At 47.1% G+C, this 20,510-nt stretch overlaps 1 protein-coding gene across 1 annotated transcript in view; it reads left to right on the forward strand.

Moving 5' to 3' along the window:
• The window catches only part of TECPR1 (tectonin beta-propeller repeat containing 1), a 41,259-nt gene that overhangs the window by 7,722 nt on the left and 13,027 nt on the right, over positions 1-20,510 (forward strand). Inside the window, 16 exon segments of the mRNA XM_028706150.2 lie at positions 1,066-1,188; positions 2,128-2,253; positions 2,862-3,036; positions 4,376-4,476; positions 5,312-5,413; positions 6,408-6,553; positions 6,916-7,421; positions 9,447-9,592; positions 11,163-11,318; positions 12,301-12,450; positions 13,316-13,473; positions 14,015-14,142; positions 15,167-15,269; positions 17,637-17,733; positions 18,740-18,819; positions 20,072-20,128. Of these exon segments, the coding sequence (XP_028561983.2) occupies positions 1,066-1,188; positions 2,128-2,253; positions 2,862-3,036; positions 4,376-4,476; positions 5,312-5,413; positions 6,408-6,553; positions 6,916-7,421; positions 9,447-9,592; positions 11,163-11,318; positions 12,301-12,450; positions 13,316-13,473; positions 14,015-14,142; positions 15,167-15,269; positions 17,637-17,733; positions 18,740-18,819; positions 20,072-20,128 (2,354 nt within the window).

Below are 20,510 nucleotides of genomic sequence, written 5' to 3' on the forward strand. Positions count from 1 at the left end.
GCGGGTGGCGCTGTGGGTAAAAGCCTCAGCGCCTAGGGCTTGCCGATCGAAAGGTCGGCGGTTCGAATCCCCGCGGCGGGGTGCGCTCCCGTTGCTCGGTCCCAGCGCCTGCCAACCTAGCAGTTCGAAAGCACATCAAAGTGCAAGTAGATAAATAGGGACCGCTTTCTAGCAGGAAGGTAAACGGCGTTTCCGTGTGCGGCTCTGGCTTGCCAGATGCAGCTTTGTCACGCTAGCCACGTGACCCGGAAGTGTCTCTGGACAGCGCTGGCCCCCGGCCTCTTGAGTGAGATGGGCGCACAACCCCAGAGTCTGGCAAGACTGGCCTGTACGGGCAGGGGTACCTTTACCTTTACCTATCGTTTAAAACTGGGGCAGGGAACCTTTTTCAGAACAAAAGACGTGTGTTCCATTTTGGGCAGTCTTCCCAGGGCCATGTGCAATCGCTGTGCAGGGTGAGGTGCAAAAGTTGAGCAATGGGTATAATTTTTTCCTTTGTACAGTACGCATTGACTCGCACCCCCCTCTCTGTCCTCCATCCAGGCAAGGAAGAGGAATGATCAGAGTTGAAGGGCAAATTCCAGCCAGGCAAAAAATACTCAAGGCCAGTGCAAAGTCAAGCTAGTGAAAGGTGTGGCCTGGGGAGAAAGTGTAGGCTGGAGAGAGTTCTGAGGGCCAGATAGTGAGACTTGGAGGGCCACATGTACACCCCAAGCCTGAAGTTCCTATCCCCTGATTTAATGTGCCACGAGAACCAGGCTAGGTTGATTAGTGGTTCTTATTAGGCTGGGCAGGCAATCAGATCGCAGCATGCTTTAGCCGAGATTCCTACATTGCAGGGGGTTGGACTAGATGACCCACGGGGTCCCTTCCAACTCTACAATTCTGTGATTATGTATTGGCGGATTAAAAGCTGCTTTGTAAGAGCAGCATTGCTAATTTTGCCAGAGGTTGGTGCTTAGTTCGTGCCTAGAGTATATTGAGCTTTTTTTCTGGTAAACACAATACTTGACAAAAATATTTTTCTGACTGCTCTCTCCCCCTTCCTTCTTTTTCCTTTTTCAGGGCTGGACATACGCCATAGATTTCCCAGCCACCTATACCAAAGACAAGAGGTGGAATTCCTGTGTGCGACGGAGGCGGTGGATTCGGTACCGGAGATACAAGTCGCGAGATACATGGGCAAAGGTGTCTCTCCCCCTTCCTCCCCCCCCCACATCCATTTTTCAAATTTGCAATGTGTCTGGAGGTGGTCAGGGTTGGCTCAAGGCCTTTCGCAGTGGCTCTGCTGCACAACCTAAGATCTAACCCCGGATTCCTTGCAGCAGGGCCTTTTCAGTGGTGTCCACCTGATTGTGTTGATGCCGGGCAAAGGTGATTTTCTTCTTCCAGGCTCTTGGAGGATGCTGTTTCCGGGTTTTTCCATTGCTTTCCATCTGGGTTGAGGCATTTAGTGTTTCTGAACAGCCCTGCGAGTTTTGGCAGAAAGCATATATTTTTTAAATTTAACGGCGCAACCAGTGGGACTTGCAACAAGATATTTCGGTGTGGAGGGTTCCAGCAACTTCACCTCCAATCCATCCTTTCATTCCATTCACATCCATTACGTTTACCCCTGCATCCCATTGGTCGATTTTGTAGTGACATTCCCCCCCCCCTCAGGGAAGGATAGTTGTAATATTATTTACCGTATTTTTCGCTCTATAAGACGCACCAGAGCATAAGACGCACCTAGTTTTTGGAGGAGGAAAACAAGAAAAACAATATTCTGAATTTCAGAAGCCAGAACAACAAGAGGGATCGCTGCGCAGCGAAAGCAGCGATCCCTCTTGCTGTTCTGGCTTCTGGGATAGCGGCACAGCCTGCATTCGCTCCATAAGACGCACACACATTTCCCCTTACTTTTTAGGAGGGAAAAGTGAGTCTTATAGGGCAAAAAATACGGTATATTATTTTTCAACCTTGGGACCCCATATGTTGTTAGGGGGGCATATCGTAACACCATCTGCAAGCAATTTCTAAATGAGCTGCTCTTAATAAGAAACAATAAGTTCAGCTGGGAAGAATGTCGACTCTGGACCAACAGGAAAGTAATTCAAAGCGTGTTTTCTGCCCTTGCTGCTGTAGATTCCATCCCAACAGGATCCCAAACAGTTGCCGGATCCTTTCAATGATCTTTCCGTCGGAGGATGGGAGATTACAGACGAGCCAGTGGGAAGGTTGTCCGTCTGGGCCGTGTCTTTGCAAGGAAAGGTAGCACCTATTTGCCTTCGGGATTCTTTCATATGGCAAAAGAGTGTTGGTCCATCCATCCATCAGCCGGTCTGCACCAGGAATGCAGAGGGCTCTAGCCAGTGCTGGCCTTACTCAGCGTAGACCCATTGAAACTAATGAACACAACTCATTTTAGGTTCATTAATTTCAGTGTGTCTTCTCTTGAGTTGGAGTAGTATTGGATACAATCTAAAACAGTTGTTTCCCAACCTTTGGGTCTCCCATTTGTTTTCGGACTACAATTCCCATCATCTCTGACCACTGCTCTTGCTAGCTAGGGATGATGGGAGTTGTAGTCCAAAAACAGCTGGAGCAACACTGTTCTAGAACCTTTTTCATCCCCAAGAGGTACATACCCATGAGGGCAACTTTGCAGAGGTAGCCTCTGGCAGGCAGGGGCAGGGCAGAATACTTTAAATACGTTTTTGTTTTATTTTTTTAAATTACAGGTGTTATTTGCCACTCTGGGCTCCTATTTGGGAGGAAGGGCACAGTGGAAATTTATATAAAATATAAAATTAAATAGACAAACATATAAAATCAACAGTTGCTGTTCCTGAAGGCTACACGTTTCCCCCTCACTTCAGGTCTGGTACAGGGAAGATGTCTGCCATCACAATCCGGAAGGTTCTTCGTGGTCTTTAATTGCCACCCCTGGCGAAGCCGTCCAGATCAGCTGCGGGCCGTACGACCTTCTCTGGGGAACTCTTTGGGAAGGGCAGGCGATCGTGAGGGAAGGGATTGACAGGAACAACCCTCAAGGTAAGCCCCATTTTGTGGGCATGTTCAGGGCGGAAGGAGAGGATATATTGTTTATTAATCTGCTTCCTAACTTGCTCTAGCAAGTTCCTTTACTTAGCAGAGTTTCACATTCCCCTTCTCATGCACAGCCGGAAACTAGTTGCAAACTTGTGCGAGTTTCTTAAGACAATACACAATTCAATCTGGCTCCTAACAGAATAAAGACACCACAGTCTTATTCATAAGCAATAAATAGAAAGTTTACTCAAGATCAGGCGAGCACGGCGTGATCCCTGAAGGCAGGCTTAAGGGTTAAAGTTACAAGCATATACAAACAGGTTTACCCCATATGTGGGTTGACCTAGTGACTGCAGTTAGCAGTCCGGGAAGTTCGCAGGACAAAAAGAAGATGGGAAAGAGAGAAAGAGGCAGCATGCCTTGTCCTTTTACCAAGTCTAGAAAGGTCATGCCCACCCACTAGTCACATGCTCCAGCCCAGGAGGAACAGGAAGTTTCGACTGGCTGGACCAAACATCCCCTTGCATGCGCTCTCTAGCAAAACAAGGAATGTTGTATTTGACTGCTCCCAGTGGATTACATCCCACACATTTGCAGTCACGGGAGGCTTTTGACGGTGACCCTCAAGTGCTGAACTGTTTAGGATCAGGTGACTTAAAGGCTGTAGCAGCGTTCGTTGCTCACCTGGCTTCCCAGCGCTACGCATCTGTCGGTTACCGGGAGGGTGAGGAGCCAATCAGGTGCTCCGTTGCTGCGCATGAACCTTGCCAAGCTCCCTGCCGCCTCACCCTCCCGGTGTCATCTGCTTTTAAGTCCATAGCTTAGGATCTGCTTCAGAGACCTTGATTAGGTGCTCTCCTGCAAAGACTGTCTGCCTGGGGAACAGGGCCTTTTTGCTGGTGGCTCCATGGTTGTATTTAATCCCACGTCAAGTGAGGCAGGCACCATCCATTGGTAGCTCCAAAGAGGCCTTTAAAACCCACGGACTGAGGTGTAGAAACAATAGTTTGCTCTGGCTTTGGTGTGCTTATGATGGGTTATTGTTGCCTTTGTGCTACCTTACTATGATTATGAAGGAGATATCTTTAAGTGGTTTTAATTTGCAGGTGTTTATTTTATTTTGTTAAGTTTATATCCTGCCCTTCTTCCCAAGGGAGCACAGGGTTCACATTTTGTTGATGGTTTGATTTGTATTTCGTATCCCCTCGTATCCCTTGTTTTCCGAAGCGTGTTTTTCTTGAGGTCATAAATTTACAAAAAGTCAATAAAAGCATCATATTTTTCTTCTTGTTTGGAACTGAACTAGGGATTCAAATTGTTCTCTTCCTTTTTCCTCTGACAGGAATTTCTTGGACGATTGTGGAGCCACCGGTCCCAGAGAATGGAATCTTACATGTGTCAGTGGGTGTGAATGTTGTTTGGGCAGTTACCAAAGACCGAAAAGTAAGAAGCTTTGAGACACAATTGCGGTTTAAGGTTTCCTTTCATTTAGTGCTGGCTATGTTTCAATTCCTCATGACAGAAGAGAGGAATTGAAAACAACAGTTTAGGATAACAGTCAGCCACTCCCCATCACCCAGGGCAGTATCTTCGTACCTTAAAAAATTGTCCTGTCCCCTATTCCACTTTTAAAAAGACTGGGGAATCTTCATTATCTGTTGCTGTGATTTATTAATCCAGTTCCCTTGGTTTCCTGGGAAGAGGAAATAATTGTAGCAATTCTAGCCCTTTGTGGGGAACAGGGGTCTCCTAACAACTCTCAGCACCCTCAACAAACTACAGTTCCCAGGATTTTGCGGGAAAGCCATGACTTTTTAAAGTGGTATGATTACTCCCTTAAATGTGTGACGCAAACGGAGCCCGTTGCCATTTTCTGTCTAACCTATAAAGTACCGTATTTTTGGCTCTATAAGACGCACCAGACCACAAGATGCACCTAGTTTTTGGAGGAGGAAAACAAGAAAAAAAATATTCTGAATCTCAGAAGCCAGAACAGCAAGAGGGATCGCTGTGCAGCGAAAGCAGCAATCCCTCTTGCTGTTCTGGCTTCTGGGATAGCTGCGCAGCCTGCATTCGCTCCATAAGATGCACACACATTTCCCCTTTTTAGGAGGGGAAAAGTGAGTCTTATAGAGCAAAAAATACGGTAATTCAGGAATCTTGAGTATTGCTACTCTGCATAATTTATTCCATTTTCAGAATTCAATTGGGGAGGGGAACAGAGTTGGTAGAGAAATCTGGAGCCACCGAGCAGTAATTTTGGATATTCTCCCCTCAGGTCTGGTTCAGAAGAGGTGTGAACTCTCACAATCCTTGCGGCACCAGCTGGATCGAGATGGTTGGCGAGATGGTGATGGTAAACGTTGGCTTGAATGACCAGGTGAGGCTCCCTCCAGGACAGGCGTAGGTAAACTCCAGCCCTCCACATGTTTGGGACTACAATTCCCATCATCCCTGACCACTGGTCCTGTTAGCTAGGGGTGATGGGAATTGTAGTCCCAAACATCTGGAGGGCAGGAGTGTGCCTATGCCTGCTTTAGAAGCAGCAGAGCAGGTATCCAAGCAGGTCTGGGCCATTAGCCCCACTGGAAGTTGAACCAGGCCTGCAAAAAGAAAAAAGAAAAAAACTTTGAACCTGTTCATAGGATTGACTCTTCTACAACTGAGCCGGGATGAGCAGAACCGTAGCTCACTGGCAGAACACAGGCCTTGCATCTCAGGTTAAAAGGGTGAGGTCGTAGATGGTTGGATGTGTAGACGAAAACACGCCTTCAACTTAGTTTAGGGTTAAAATCTGTCAAGATTTTATTCAAAGCTTTTGCTAAGGAGAGGTGCAGAGGTTTCACTAGTCTGGTTTATCTTATTTTTAATTATCTTTGCATTTTCTATTTTACATAAAGCAAATGAATTAAAAACATAGACTTATAATCCCGACGTACTTGTTACGTGAAATACATGTGCATATCATCTTTTTGCGTGCCTGTCAACTCAGACATTTTTCTCTGCCTGAGTCTCCTGTTTTAATGGGATCGTTTCACTGTGTATTTTAATTGTGGATGTTTATATTTCAGTGTTCAAATGGGGCTGTTTTATTCCGTGTTTTGGTTTTGTATTCTAATTATGGCTGCTTTGTTTTCATGCTCGCATTTTCATACCTGCAAACTGCTTTGAAGCTTATTTTGGCATTAGGCAGTATATAAATATATCAGATAAAGAAATATTATTGTGTCAAATAATGAAGTTGCTCTTACTTGCTACAGCACAAAGCCTGGGAGCCACTTCTTTTGTGATGTCAGCCGCAAGGGAGTTGAACATCTATTTTTCTTACTCTCTCACACATTTCTGCTTTATCTTCTCTCTCTCTCCCTGTCTAGGTCTGGGGGATCAGCTGTGAGGACAGAGCCGTTTATTTCCGTCAAGGCGTCACCCCAAGTGAGCTGAGTGGGAAAACATGGAAAGCAATTGTTTGCAGCCGAGATAGTGACCGATCGCAGACTGGCAGCTCAACAAGTCTCCTCAGGTAACTTAGAAACCCTGAGAATGTGCTTTTAACAACAACAAAAACCATAATCTTCTACTACAGTGGTACCTCGGGTTACAGACGCTTCAGGTTACAGACTCTGCTAACCCAGAAATAGTACCTCAGGTTAAGAACTTTGCTTCAGGATGAGAACAGAAATCACGCAGCGGCAGCGGGAGACCCCATTAGCTAAAGTGGTACCTCAGGTTAAGAACAGTTTCAGGTTAAGAACGGACCTCCGGAGCGAATTAAGCTCCTAACCCAAGGTACCACTGTATATATAATTTGCTTGGCAAGCTTGCTACTGAATGATAACGGGCTTGGATCCGGTGCAATCTCTTTCTCTTCACCCTTTCCCCAAGTGCTGGCTGTTTCTTCACGGATGACATCAAGGAACAAACCAACTCCATATTCCGAAGTGATGGAGACCTCCCGTCCGATATCGAGGCACCTTTGGTTCTGGAAAACGTTTGCCTGCCTGGGTGTGCGGCAGGTGACAACAAGCCCCCACAGGCCCCGGAATCGGACGCAAGCCCGGCTGTGAATCTTGTCCCATCCCCTCTTGACGAAGCCAACCCTGCGGCGGATAAAGGGCTGGCGGATGCCCCAGAAGCGCCTGCCTTGGGTCCAGAGTCTCAACCCGCCGAATTGCAGTGGACAAACATTGACCTAAAGGAGGCCAAGAAGCCAGCTGCAGCCTCTGCAAGCGCCTCGGCTGAGGCATCCAGCCTGTCCTCTTTTGGCACATTGTCCGTTGGTATAGAGGATCATTTGGAGGCTGACGAACATCCGTTGTGGGCCTGGGTCTGTGGCGGAGGCTGCTTTGTGGATTCACACAGCTCCCTCAAGTGGTTCACGGTGCAGTCAGGTGGGGGAGATTTCCACTGTTTGAACCATCTCCATGTCCCCTTCTGAATGTGTACACTTCCCCTGTGGTCCTTCCTTCCCATTGATCCAGCCCTGTAAGGTCCCACTTTTAAATCTCTATCCTTTGGTCACGGACTTAACGTTGAGACACACCTAAGTTTCATGTGCAGCGGTGTCTGGTAAACCTGTGTCTGGCCTGTACTACTTAAGACGGCAGGTGGGAATCCACATGACTGAATGCTGTTCTGTACAAAATAGTTCAGTATACAAGGAAAACTATCCAGATGTTGCTGGAGATGGATTCTAGGCAACCTTTTCCTGACCAGCTAGTGTGGTGTTCTTTTCTTTCTGTGAAGGAATATTGAACCCTCACAAGTGGCCTGAAGTTGTATACCGTATTTTTCGCTCTATAGTGCGCACCTAGTTTTTTTTTTTTTTGGGGGGGGGGGAATCCCCAAAGAGCAAAGAAGCCATGACAGCGAGCGGGATGGATCCCGCTAGCTCTCTTGGCTTCGTTTTTAGCCTCGGGGCTGGGGCAGGGGAAGCCCGAGCTTCCCCCAACCCCAGCCCCCAGAACGGGTCCAGGAGCTTGCTGCCATCCGCAAGCCTTCAGAGCCCGGCGGGAACTCCCGCCGGGCTCCGCAGGCTTGCGGATAGCTGCCCTAAGCCTGGGGCGCGCAGTGCCGTGCTCCCCGGGCTTCGGGCTGCAGGCAGCTATCCGCACACCTTTGGAGCCCGGCAGGAGTTCCCTCTGGGCTCCGCAGGCTTGCAGATAGCTTCCTGAAGCCTGCATTCGCTCCATAGGACGCACACACATTTCCCCTTCATTTTTGGAGGGTAAAAAGTGCGTCCCATAGAGAGAAAAATACGGTAGTCCAGACATGGGTCTGCTGTCTCATTCATTTATAAGAACTAGGCCTGAAGTCTCTGTGAGTAAGGCTGACCTCTTTCCCTCAGATTTGCAAGACTCCTGGCATTTGTGTGACTATCTCTTTGCTTTAAGTTAGCCTTCTCCAGAGTTGAGTCCCTTGATGGTGTTGGACTACAGGTCCCATCATCCCTGATAGTTGGGCATGTTGGTAGGGGCTGATGGGAGTTGTAGTCCAGCAACATCTGGAGCTGGGGTCAGCAAACTTTTTCAGCAGGAGGCCGGTCCACTGTCCCTCAGAAGTTGTGGGGGGCCGGACTATATTTTTTTTGGGGGGGTGAATGAATTCCTGTGCCCCACAAGTAACCCAGAGATGCATTTTAAATAAAAGCACACATTCTACTCATGTAAAAACACGCTGGTTCCCAGACCACCTGTGGGATTTAGAAGGCGATTGAGCCAGATCTGGCCCCTGGGCCTTAGTTTGCCTACCCATGATCTGGAGAGACAACACAGTGGTTTCTGATAAAACATAGTGCTATGTTTTTTCTCTTCTTCCTAGTAGCCAGTCTTGGAACCCTACCTCAAACTTTGGTACCTATCTTGGGCGATGAAGTCTGTGTGTGGCGGTGGGATGTACGAAGTTGCCTCACATCCATGCCAAACGTATAAAGCACTTGGCTTCCCCTAGAGAATCCTGGGAACTGTAGGTTACCTCTCAGGTAGCTACAGTTCCTGGCTCCTTTCACAAACTACAGTTCCCAGAAACCCATGTGCTTTAAATATGTGGTGTGGGACATAGGATGCTGCCTTATACTGAGTCAGGCTCGGTGGTCCATCTAGCTCCATACTGCCTACACTGACAGGCAGCAGCTCTCCTAGGTTTCTGATAGGGAACATTGCCAGCTGTGCCTGGGCATTGAACCTGGGACCTCCTGCATGCAAGGCAGTTGAGGTGCGCTCCTTCCCCAGGTAGAAGCAATTGCTTACCTGTCTAAGCCAGTGTTGTCTCTCCTGACTTCTGGCCTCAGGCAGAAGTTATCACATCACCAACTTCCTGGTCCTTTTTGAACCCAAAGTGGCAGGGATTGAACTTGAGGCCTTCTGGATGTTCTGTTGCCTAGTCCTTAATTATGTGCTCCTCCTTTTCTGCCGTAGCCTTATCCTCTTCTGGGCAGTCCCTTTCTCTCTCCATCACCCCCGCACAGACTGCCGTGTGGCGGAAGCAGATCTTTCAGCAGCTCACGGAAAGGACTCGGCGGGAGGTGGAGAACTTCCGACACTACGAACAGGCTGTCGAGCAGGTAAGCGTGGAGAGGGGCTGCCATCTTTTCCTGCATTTTGACTTTCAAAATGAGCAAGCTGAGGGACTCTGAAGGACTTCGGAGATGAGCTGAAAACTCTCCAAACTACATTTTTCATGTAGTTTTGACATTATGTATTAAGAGCTTTATGGCTAAGTTCCTAATACAGTGGTACCTCTGGATGTGAACGGGATCCATTCTGAGCCCCGTTCGCATCCTGAATCAAACATAACACGTGTGTGCGCGGGTCGTGCTTCGCCGCTTCCGCGCATGTGTGTGATGTCATTTTATGCGTCTGCGCATTCGCGAGCAGCGAAACCCAGAAGTAAGGCGTTCCGTTACTTCTGGGTCGCCGCAGAGCGCAACCCGAAAACGCTTAACCTGAAGCGTATTCGTCCTGAGGTATGACTGTAACAGTACAATGGTACCTCAGGTTACAGATGCTTCAGGTTACAGACACTTCAGGTTACAGACTCCACTAACCCAGAAATAGTACCTCGGGTTAAGAACTTTGCTTCAGGATGAGAACAGAAATCGCGCGGCGGCAGCGGGAGGCCCCATTAACTAAAGTGGTACCTCAGGTTAAGAACAGTTTCAGGTTAAGAACGGACCTCCAGAACGAATTAAGTTCTTAACCCGAGGTACCACTGTAGTAAACATGACTATACCACTATACCTCTGTTATGGGGGCATGTCTTGGAGGAGGGGAGAAGCAGGCTAAAGTCTCTTTAGAGCCAGAAAAAAATTGATTGGAGGCCGCATGAGGTTCTAGGACCTATGTGTTTGCCACCCCTACCATACAGAGTGAGGCCGGGGGGGGGGTGAGGTTCCATGTCTCAAGATGCTTACAACCTACAATTCTGACAATGGGTGAGTCGAAAGGAATTTGACCTGTCTAACCTACTTCTAAAGTTGTGTAAGTCGATCACTATCACCACATCCTGTGGCAAGAAATTCCATCGTTCAAGAGCATAAATAAGAACTTTTGTCTGGAACCTTCCACCCAGCAGCTTTGCTGGATGGCCCCAGAGAAGGGGGGGAAATCTCTGTCTGCTTTCTCTGCACAACCACCGTAGTATAACCTTCTGCCCTCTACTGTTTGTAGTAGAGAGAAGGAGCAATGGAGGGAAAGGGAGCAGAGGTATTTGCCCCCCTTGTGGCTTCTGCACCTAAATGCTGTTGTTGGGTGGTGTTGTTGTTGTTGAGTCATTTAGTTGTGTCCGACTCTTTATGACCCCATGGACCAGAGCACGCCTGGCACTCCTGTCTTCCGCTGCCTCCCGCACTTTGGTCAAACTCATGCTGGTAGCTTCGAGAACACTGTCCAACCATCTCGTCCTCTGTCGTCCCCTTCTCCTTGTGCCCTCCATCTTTCCCAACATCAGGGCCTTTTCCAGGGAGTCTTCTCTTCTCATGAGGTGGCCAAAGTATTGCAGCCTCAGCTTCAGGCTCTGTCCTTCCAGTGAGCACTCAGGGCTGATTTCCTTCAGAATGGATAAGTTTGGGGTAGTTGTGGTTTTATTCCATGGCATTGCATTGCATTCATTTCATTTCATTTTTGCCTCTGCAGTCTGTCTGGGTCAAAACTGGAACCTTGCAGTGGTGGAGAAGCTGGAAGCCTTACAGATGGGTTGATGTGCGGGTGGCCCTCGAGCAGTTCACTGGGAACGACGGCACACGGGACAGCATCCTCTTCATCTATTACATGCACTACGAGGAGAAGAAGGTACTGGCGCACAGCCATATTCTCTCTAGAGAAGCCACACCGAGCTCTCTGCGCTGTGTCTGTGTTTTATGCGCTGATTTGCTTTGTAAATTTATAACGTGATGTGAGATGGATTTCCCACCCACCCCAGAAAATTTTTCAGTACTCTACGTTTCTGTGAAAATGTCCAAAAAATGCGTTGTTTGCTTCATATAATTAATGAGCAGCATAATAAGCAGATGCAGTACCATTCAAATGGGTCGATTGCCAAATTCTTAATTTCTCCTCCAGGAAGCATTTGCGCCTATATAACATATATATGAATATCTCTTCCATTGTGCTAAAATTAGCATTTTTAAGTACAGTTGTACCTTGGAAGCTGAACGGAATCCGTTCCGGAAGTCCGTTCGACTTCCAAAACGTTCGGAAACCAAAGCGGGGCTTCTGATTGGCTGCCGGAAGCTCCTGCAGCCAATAGGAAGCCCAGACAGACATTCGGCTTCCAAAAAAAGTTCGGAAACCGGAACACTCACTTCCAGTTTTTGTTCTTTCGGGAGCCAAAACGTTTGACAACTAAGCCGTTCGAAATCCAAGGTACGACTGTATATGACAAAACTGTTTGGAGAGAGGAGGATACTTTTATTTCTAATTATCCAAATACATGTTGGAGTACAAGGCACCATCTTAGATGATGGCCTCCTATGTGGGGAACGTGGGAATGTGCCTTATACTGGCAGATTCCTGACCATTGGCCCATCTAGTTCAGTATTGTCTACACTGGCAGGCAGTAGCTCCCCAAGATTCCAGACTGCAGAATTTTCCAACCCTACCTGGAGATACCTGGGATTGAACCTGGGACCTTCTGCATGCAGAGCAGGTGTTCTACCACTGAGCTAGGACCCTTCACCCAGTGCTTTCCACCAGATTCTTTAAAAATTCCCCGATTCAGTTATCAAATGTGCTCCTCAGTTTAAAAAAGCTTGTATTTTGTGTGTTTTCCCAGTACATCCATGTGTTCCTCAATGAAGTCACCATCCTGGTTGAGATCCTGAACGAGGCCAAACATTCCTTCGCTCTGTATACGCCGGAAAAAACCAAGCAGCGCTGGCCCATCCGACTAGCGGCTGCCACCGAACAGGAGATGCACGACTGGGTGAGTTCAAAGACCAAATGCATGCTGAAATCAACAGGGCATGTTTTGAAATTCAGCCCTTGTGTATCAGATTTGAATATTGCTTTTTTTTGAAAAAAAGCTCCCATCTGCACTATACATTTAAAGCTGTATGATACCACTTTATCACTCATGGCTTCCCTCAGAGAATCCCAAGAAACGTAGTTCAGTGAGGCTGTTGAGAGGTGTTTAGACCTTTCGTTCCCACAATTCCCAGAGTTCTCTGGGGAAAGGGATAGACCAGCTATAAATAAACTGGCAGGGATGGAAAGCTAAACTACTGGGAACTGTAAAATTCTCAGAATGATTTAACTGTCTATCCCAGCGGTTCTCAACCTGTGGGTCCCCAGATGTTGTTGGACTACAACTCCCATCATTGTAGTTCAACAACATCTGGGGGTCCACAGGTTGAGAGAGGCTGGGATAGACAGTTAAATCATTCTGAGAATTTTACAGTTCCCAGTAGTTTAGCTTTCCATCCCTCTTCCCCAGGAAACTCTGGGAATTGTGGCTCTGTGAGGGGGAATAGGGGTCTCCTAACAACTCACAGCACCCTTAGCAAACTACAATTCCCATGATCCTTTAGGCAAAGCCATGACTGATAACATAGTAGGATGCTTTAAATCAGGGGTGTCCAACTTCCAAGAGACTGCGATCGACTTCCATTATAAATAAACGGGCAGTGATCTACCCATTTTATTGACCAGAGTTGTTGAGTTTTTTCCAGTTGGACAGCCCTGCTTTAAATGTCTAGTGTCATCTCTGGATTCGTATTTTAAAGGAGCTGCAATGCTCAAACTGCTTGTGTTCCCCGTGACTAAATGTTTCCTCCTGTCGTGCCTCCCAGCTGGCTCTCCTGAGCATGTCCTGCTGCGAAAGCCGGCAGATCCAGGGCTCCCCCTCCCATCAGGCCATCTGGTCCGTGACCTGCAAAGGGGACATCTTCACTAGTGAGCCAAGTCCTGACATGGAGGCAGCGACACACCCAACACCGTGTGACCAAATGTAAGAAAGCTTTAATAAGTCTCCCTTGCTAATGGATTATATGTGTGGCTGCAAATTTGCCCTTTTTTTGCCGGGTTTGGGGGGGGGGAATCAAATACATGGCAAATTTCAATTGACCAGCAAAGGACAGGCCCAAACCTGTTCCAGCAAACTCAGAGGTCTCTACTGGGGTTGTTTCCTAGCCAATTTAAGGGCTCTCTCACTCTCCTTAGCCTACCTTACAGGTTGTTTTATGGCTATTGAGGGAGCCAGGTGTGCGTCCCCGAACTCGTTGGAGGAGGGATGGGCTAAAATTGCTAAAATAAAATAAAATAAAAGTTCATTTATAGAATAGGTGGATTGATTTCAGTGGTTCTCAACCTTTGGGTCCCCAGATGTTGTTGCACTACAACTCCCATCATCCCTCAGCTCAGGCCTTGCTAGCTAGGGATGATGGGAGTTGTAGTCCAACAGTATCTGGGGACCCACAGGTTGAGAAAGGCTGGTTTAGATGGTTCTGTATCCTGGGGGAGTGCTGAGCAGTTTTTTTTTTGTCCTGCAGGTTCTGGCGCCAGATAGGTGGACATCTCCGAATGATTGAATGCAACAGCCGCGGCATAGTCTGGGGCGTGGGGTACGACCACACCGCCTGGGTTTACACCGGTGGCTATGGAGGAAGTTTCTTCTCAGGTAAGAAATATATTTTCATTTTCATCTCTGTACTTGCAGGGGGGCCCTAGATGGCTCCCCTGGGTGGGACATCCCACCTGCCAGTGACCTGGCATTATAATTGACAGGTGGGATATCTTGCTATATAATAATATCTCAGTGACTGCCATCACGCTGGCGACCAAGTGCACATGCACAGCAACCCAATGTTTCCTCCTGTTGTGCCTCCCAATTCAGGAATCTCTACTAGATCATACATGACAGAGGGCCATCCAATTTCTGCTGATAAACCTCCAAGGAAGGAGAGTCCATCACCTCCCAAGGGAGGTGCAACTCTTAGTGTTGGAAAGTTCTTCTGACGTTTAGTCAGAATCTCCTTTCTTGGAGGTTGGAGCCATTGTTTTGGGTCCTACCCTCCTGAAAACAGTCTTGCTCCATCCTACATGGGACAGCCCTTGAGATATTTGAAGATGGCTATCATAGCTCCTCTCGATCTGCACTTTTCCAGGCTAAACATACCCAATTCCCACAACCGTTCCTCATAAGGCTTGGTTTCCAGACCCTTTATGAATCGCTTCCCATAAGATCTCACAGTAAAGGTAAAGGACCCCTGACAGTTAAGTCCAGTCGCGGATGACTCTGGGGTTGCAGCACTCATCTCACTTTACAGGCCGAGGGAGCTGGCGTTTGTCCACAGACGGTTTTTCTGGGTCATGTGACCAGCATGACTAAGCCACTTCTGGTGAAACCAGAGCAGCGCACAGAAACGCTGTTTGCCTTCCCACCGGAGCGGTACCTATTTATCTACTTGCACTTTGACAGCAATAAAAACAATTCCATATGTAGAAACAATTTCAAATCTGATACAGATACAGACTGGTATTATATACAGTATTATATTTTTTTTGTGTGTATTTATAGACACACACATGCATATACATTCATACACATTCCCGTATATATTAATTTAGGGAAGGATATCAATATTTAAAATGGGAAATGGACGTACAATATTAGGGTGTGATTAATGGTCTGGGTCTTGTAGGTCTAGCAAGCAGCACAGATAACATTTACTCGCAGTCGGATGTGAAGTGTGTCTACATTTACGAGAATCAGCGGTGGAATCCTGTCACTGGATACAGCAGCAGGTACGGGGTGCCAAGGGGCAAACTTCAGAGTGACTCTCTTTGGGGACGTCCATTGGAGTCTACTGGTCTTACCTGGCCGACTCTATACGTTCTTTTAGTTGTCATTTTTAACATCAAGCAAGCAACCATTTCCATTTGCTCTGCCCACTAGCATCAAAACCTGGTTTTAATTCTGGATTTCGGTCCTTGCAAGATGACTTGCCCACATCTGTGTGCGTTGAACATTTCGAAATAATAATAATAATTTATTTATACCCCTCCCATCTGGCTGGGTTTCCCCAGCCCCTCTGGGCGGCTCCCAACAGTACATTAAAAACACAATAAAACACCAAACATTAAATGCTTCCCTAAACAGAAATGCCTTCAGATGTCTTCTAAAAGTCAGATAGTTGTTTATGTCCTTGACATCTGATGGGAGGGCGTTCCACAGGGCGGGCGCCACTACCGAGAAGGCCCTCTGCCTGGTTCCCTGTAGCTTTTCTTCTTGCAGTGCCTGAACCGCCAGAAGGCCCTCGGAGCTGGACCTCAGTGTCTGGTCTGAATGATGGGGGTGGAGATGCTCCTTCAGGTATACTGGGCCGAGGCTGTTTAGGGCTTTAAAGGTCAAGACCAACACTTTGAATTGTGCTTGGAAATGTACTAGGAGCCAATATAGGTCTTTCAGGACCTTTCAGACTCTTAGGTCTGAAAGTTCACCATGCTTGGGAGGCCTAGGAAGTTCTCTGCACTGGGTAAATACTAGATTTCACCACTTGAGGGTGTATTTGCCCAAAACTTTTAGCATGGATGCGGGGACCAGGTGGTTGGGTGGAAGAAAGCATGCCTAGGACTCGCTTTGTGGAAACTGCACGGCTCAATTTTGTTGTCAAGACAAACAAATCTTCTGCTTATATATTTGTCAAGAAATGTAACTTCTGAATAAGATAAATCTGCTTATTGATTTGATGTATTTATATCTTGCCTTTCTTCAAAGTTGGGATTCAAGGTGGCTCAGCAACACTTTAAAGACATCATTATAAAATACACAGTAATAGAAACTGGTTAAAAACGGTATCTAAAATACAATAAAACACATTTAGAAGTGGCATTAACACCAACCAAGTTGATGGACTATGCCAAAATGGCAAAATTAACTGGGAAGCTCAGGAATCAAGAAGACAAGAAATTTTAAAAAGAATGGAAAATGTTTATAATGTATATACAAAATCATTGTAAACAGGTCAAAACATTAGCAGGATTTTAAATAACACTTGTAACAATGTATAGATAACTTAGGAAGATGAAAAATTGGAGAAGTACTGATATGCAGTTGAAAATAGAATTAAAAGGACCCATGGAAGGGATGAAGGGGAAGTCAGGAGATTCAGAGTAATCTCAATATTTGGATTTCGTACCGTTTTATGTTGTATGTTTATATCCTTGAAAATCAGTAAAAAAGATTATTAGTTTTTAAAAAACCACCAACATAATCTGTGCCTAGTTTTCAAAGGATAGGAAGGTCTTAGACTGCTGGCAGAAGGATGATAATAATCATAATAATTTATTACTTATAACCCACCCATCTGGCTGGGCCTCCCAGCCACTTTGGGCGGCTTCCAACAGAATATTTTTTTTAAAAAAAAACACATCAAAGATAGTGAGGGAGCCAGTCCAACCTCTTTTGGGAGGGAATTCCACAATCTTGGGGCAGCCACCGAAAAGGCTCTGTCTCATGTCACCACCAACTGTGCCTCCGATGTTTATGAAACCGAGAGAAGGTGGGCTTGGAACTATGTTTCATGCAAGAACTCTCATCGATGACCTTGAAATTGACCACAGCTTCCTTCATTTTGCTGCCACGTAAGGGAGGGCCTGGATTCCAGCTCTGAAAATCACACTGGGAAATAGCAGAGGAGCAGAAGGGAGCCCAGAAGCTCAAGCACCGCTAAACCATGGTTGGATGTTACACATGGACCCAACTCAGCAGAGTCTCAAAGGCTGCTCCCTAATACAGTCATACCTCATGTTGCATCCGCTTCATGTTGTGTCTTTTCACGTTACATCCTGCAGCAACCCAGAAGTATCGGAACGGGTTACTTCCGGGTTTTGCCGCATGCACAGAAGCGCTAAATTGCGCCGTGCGCCTGCGCAGATACAGCACTTTGAGTTGCGGGCATTTCATGTTACGGATGGGCCCCCAGAACGGATCCCAGCCGTAACACGAGGTACCACTGTACTCTGTTATGAAAGGAGGGCATTACTGGTGTGAAGTGGTTTCTTTTAGGCTGCAGCACACAGGACTGAACTCCACTGAACAGAGTGGGACTTAACTGAGTCAGCACACAGAAGATCAGGCACTGAGCGTCCTGTGTGTGTTTTGTCTTACAGGGGCCTCCCCACGGATCGGTATATGTGGAGCGATGCCTCCGGCTTGCAGGAGTGTACAAAGACCAATACCAAGCCCCCGTCGCCACAATGGTCTTGGGTAAGCGGACTGGACCTTTCTGGACATTGCCCTGTTGCAAGGATGAACTGACTTGCAGCAATAGATTTCCTAGAGTTGGATCCCTCCCTGTCCCAGCTAGGTGCCTTTGGACAAGTCACAAGCCTGTACACCATGTACAGAGATAGATGATTGATCCACCTATCTCAGTATTGTCTACACTGACTGGTAGCAGCTCTCCAGGGCTTTGGGCAGCGTAGTCTCTCCCTTCCATATTGGGCGATGCTGGGGATTGAACCCGGGACTTCCTGCATGCAAGGCAGATTCTCTACCACTGAGCTACAGCCATTCCCTGGAAGGAAGGTTCTTGGAAGCATAGAATTTTAGAGCTGGAAGGGACCCCGAGTCATCTAGTCCAAACCTCTGTAAAGCAGGAATCTCAGCTATAGCATCCATGAGAGATGGTCATCCAACCTCTGCTTAAAAATCTCCCAAGGAAGGAGATTTCCCCCACCTCTTTGTGAGAGTCTGTTCCACTGTCGAACAGCTCTTACTGATATTTCGTTGGACTCTCCTTTCTTGTAACTTGAATCCATTAGTTCGGGTCCCACCGCTCTATTTGCTGCCTACTCCAGTTTCGAAAAGGATATCGGAAAACCCTGTGTGATAACTAGTTTTTCCCTAAACTAGTTTTTTTTCTTTTTTGCACTGGGAGTTTTTCGTTTGGGGGTGTATGGATAGGATCAGTGTGAGAACCCTTGACTGCTGGTGTAGAACTGCCTTGGCCCACCCCCTCGCCTGTTCCCACCTCCCATTTTTTAATTTCCCACAATTCCCCCAAAGTGCCCAACCATAGCTTTGCTCCAGGTCATTGTGGTGACTTTAACCTGGATGAGTGGCTTCCCAGACCCAACTGCTGCTACTGGAGGAAGCCACCAGGGGGCACCCTGCTAGGAGCTTTCTCAAAATCTATGTTGCTGGTCCTGGATAGGGATCAGATTTCTTCTCCTTCTCCTTCTGAAGTCTTGACTCTCTCCACTCAATCCAGGTCTCTGACTGGTACATCGATTTTAGCGTTTCGGGTGGCACTGATCGGGAAGGGTGGCAATACGCAGCTGACTTTCCAGCGTAAGGCTTATTGTTTTCTTTGCTACTGCTAAAGGGTTTGGCTTGCATAAGTTACCTCCCCTGTATCTGCTTATGAAGTCTTAAGAATAGCAACAGGAACAGAAGCTTTTGAGAAAAAATACAGGGGGGAAATATTAGGTTGTAATCCATCCAAGGTTACTTCCACACCATACATCTAAGGAGTTCTTGTTAGACCTCTGTTGCCCTCACAGAGCAATAGTTCTCAGGGTGGTTTAACAATCTAATCCCTCTTCAGAGGGAACTCGTGAAATTAAAGGCCTGTGAAGGGGAATTGGGGTCTCCTAACAACTCTCAGCACTCTTAACAAACTACAGCTCCCAGAATTCTTCGGGGGAAGCCATGACTTCTTAAAGTGGTATCATAGTGCTTCAAATGTACAGTATGAATGTGACCCGAGATTCTCGTTTCTGCATTTATTGGGTTAAAATTTATTTTTACCTAACGTTCAGGCGGGGCCTGCTGCTGTCTGGGCACTGCCATTTTCATTTCCCACGATGCCCTCCACAGAGTGTTGCTCCAGGGGATTGTGGGAAATTAAAATGGCATCTCCAAGAACGGTTGTCCACAGGAAGCATTCCAGTGGTGGGAGAAGTAAAAAGCTAAATGGAGAAGATTGGTGCTTGTACATTTTGCCTCATAGCTCAGGTTCTACAAATGCTAAAATCTTGCTTTTAAAAAAATTAGGATCTTCTTGGAGGCAGGGGGCAGAGAACAGCCCCCTCGCTCTCTAGACACCTGTATGTCCAAGTAGCCCAGCACTGATTACAGCACATCCGCTGCTGCTGCTGCCACCAGATTAATCCCACCAAGGCCTCCTTCAAATTTGGAGCTGGACCTCACTGCAGGGTTGTTGTGAAGAGGAAAGGGACCAAGTTTGTGCACCTTGGAGGGAAATGGGGAGGATCAAAGTAAATTCAAAATCTGGTGCTCTTTGTGCCTGTATCAGTTTATGGAACCAACAGCAAGAAGATCTGGATTTGTTTCATTACTCATGTCCCATTGGACTGTACAGAACTCAATAAGCTCCATTTATACGAAAAATAAATCTGGCACCGGGGTGTTGCTTTGCTCTTCAGCAAAAGTTCACTCGTGACAAGTGGCTAACCCCCAACATGGGAGCCTGGTTGGCCCAACAAGCCACCCTTTGTCTGAGAGGAGCGAAGGGCCAGGACCTCTTTATCTTTTTGCCGGTGGACAGCATTAAAAAACAGTGCGTCTCTCCTTCCTGCAGGTCTTATCACGGGCACAAGACAATGAAGGACTTTGTGCGGCGAAGGCGCTGGGCCAGGTAAAGCACATCACACTCAAAAATAGTTTAGGTACCTCTCAGGTATATTGCGGGAGGGGGAAAGAATTTTCCCTTCCTTTGCACGTACATTGGCCTGCTTCCCTTACCACACTTTTTTGATTTTTAAAATCTGATTCTATTCTATACTGCTTTTAGTTAACGGCCTTACTACGGAGTCATTGGCAGCTGTTAAAGGATGGTTCATAAGAATCTATGAATAGCCCTGCCATCCTGTTCTCACAGTGACTGACCAGATCAAAGGTCGGCAAGGCTTACCGGGCATGGGCTGGATCACTCCCGCAGAGATCCTCCGTGGGCCAGACTGGCGCAGCGCAATGCCAGAAGTCGCGTCCGCGCATGTCCACGGTGCAGGAATCGCTTC

Source organism: Podarcis muralis, chromosome 14 (assembly GCF_964188315.1).
Source record: "Podarcis muralis chromosome 14, rPodMur119.hap1.1, whole genome shotgun sequence".
Lineage (NCBI taxonomy): Eukaryota > Metazoa > Chordata > Lepidosauria > Squamata > Lacertidae > Podarcis > Podarcis muralis.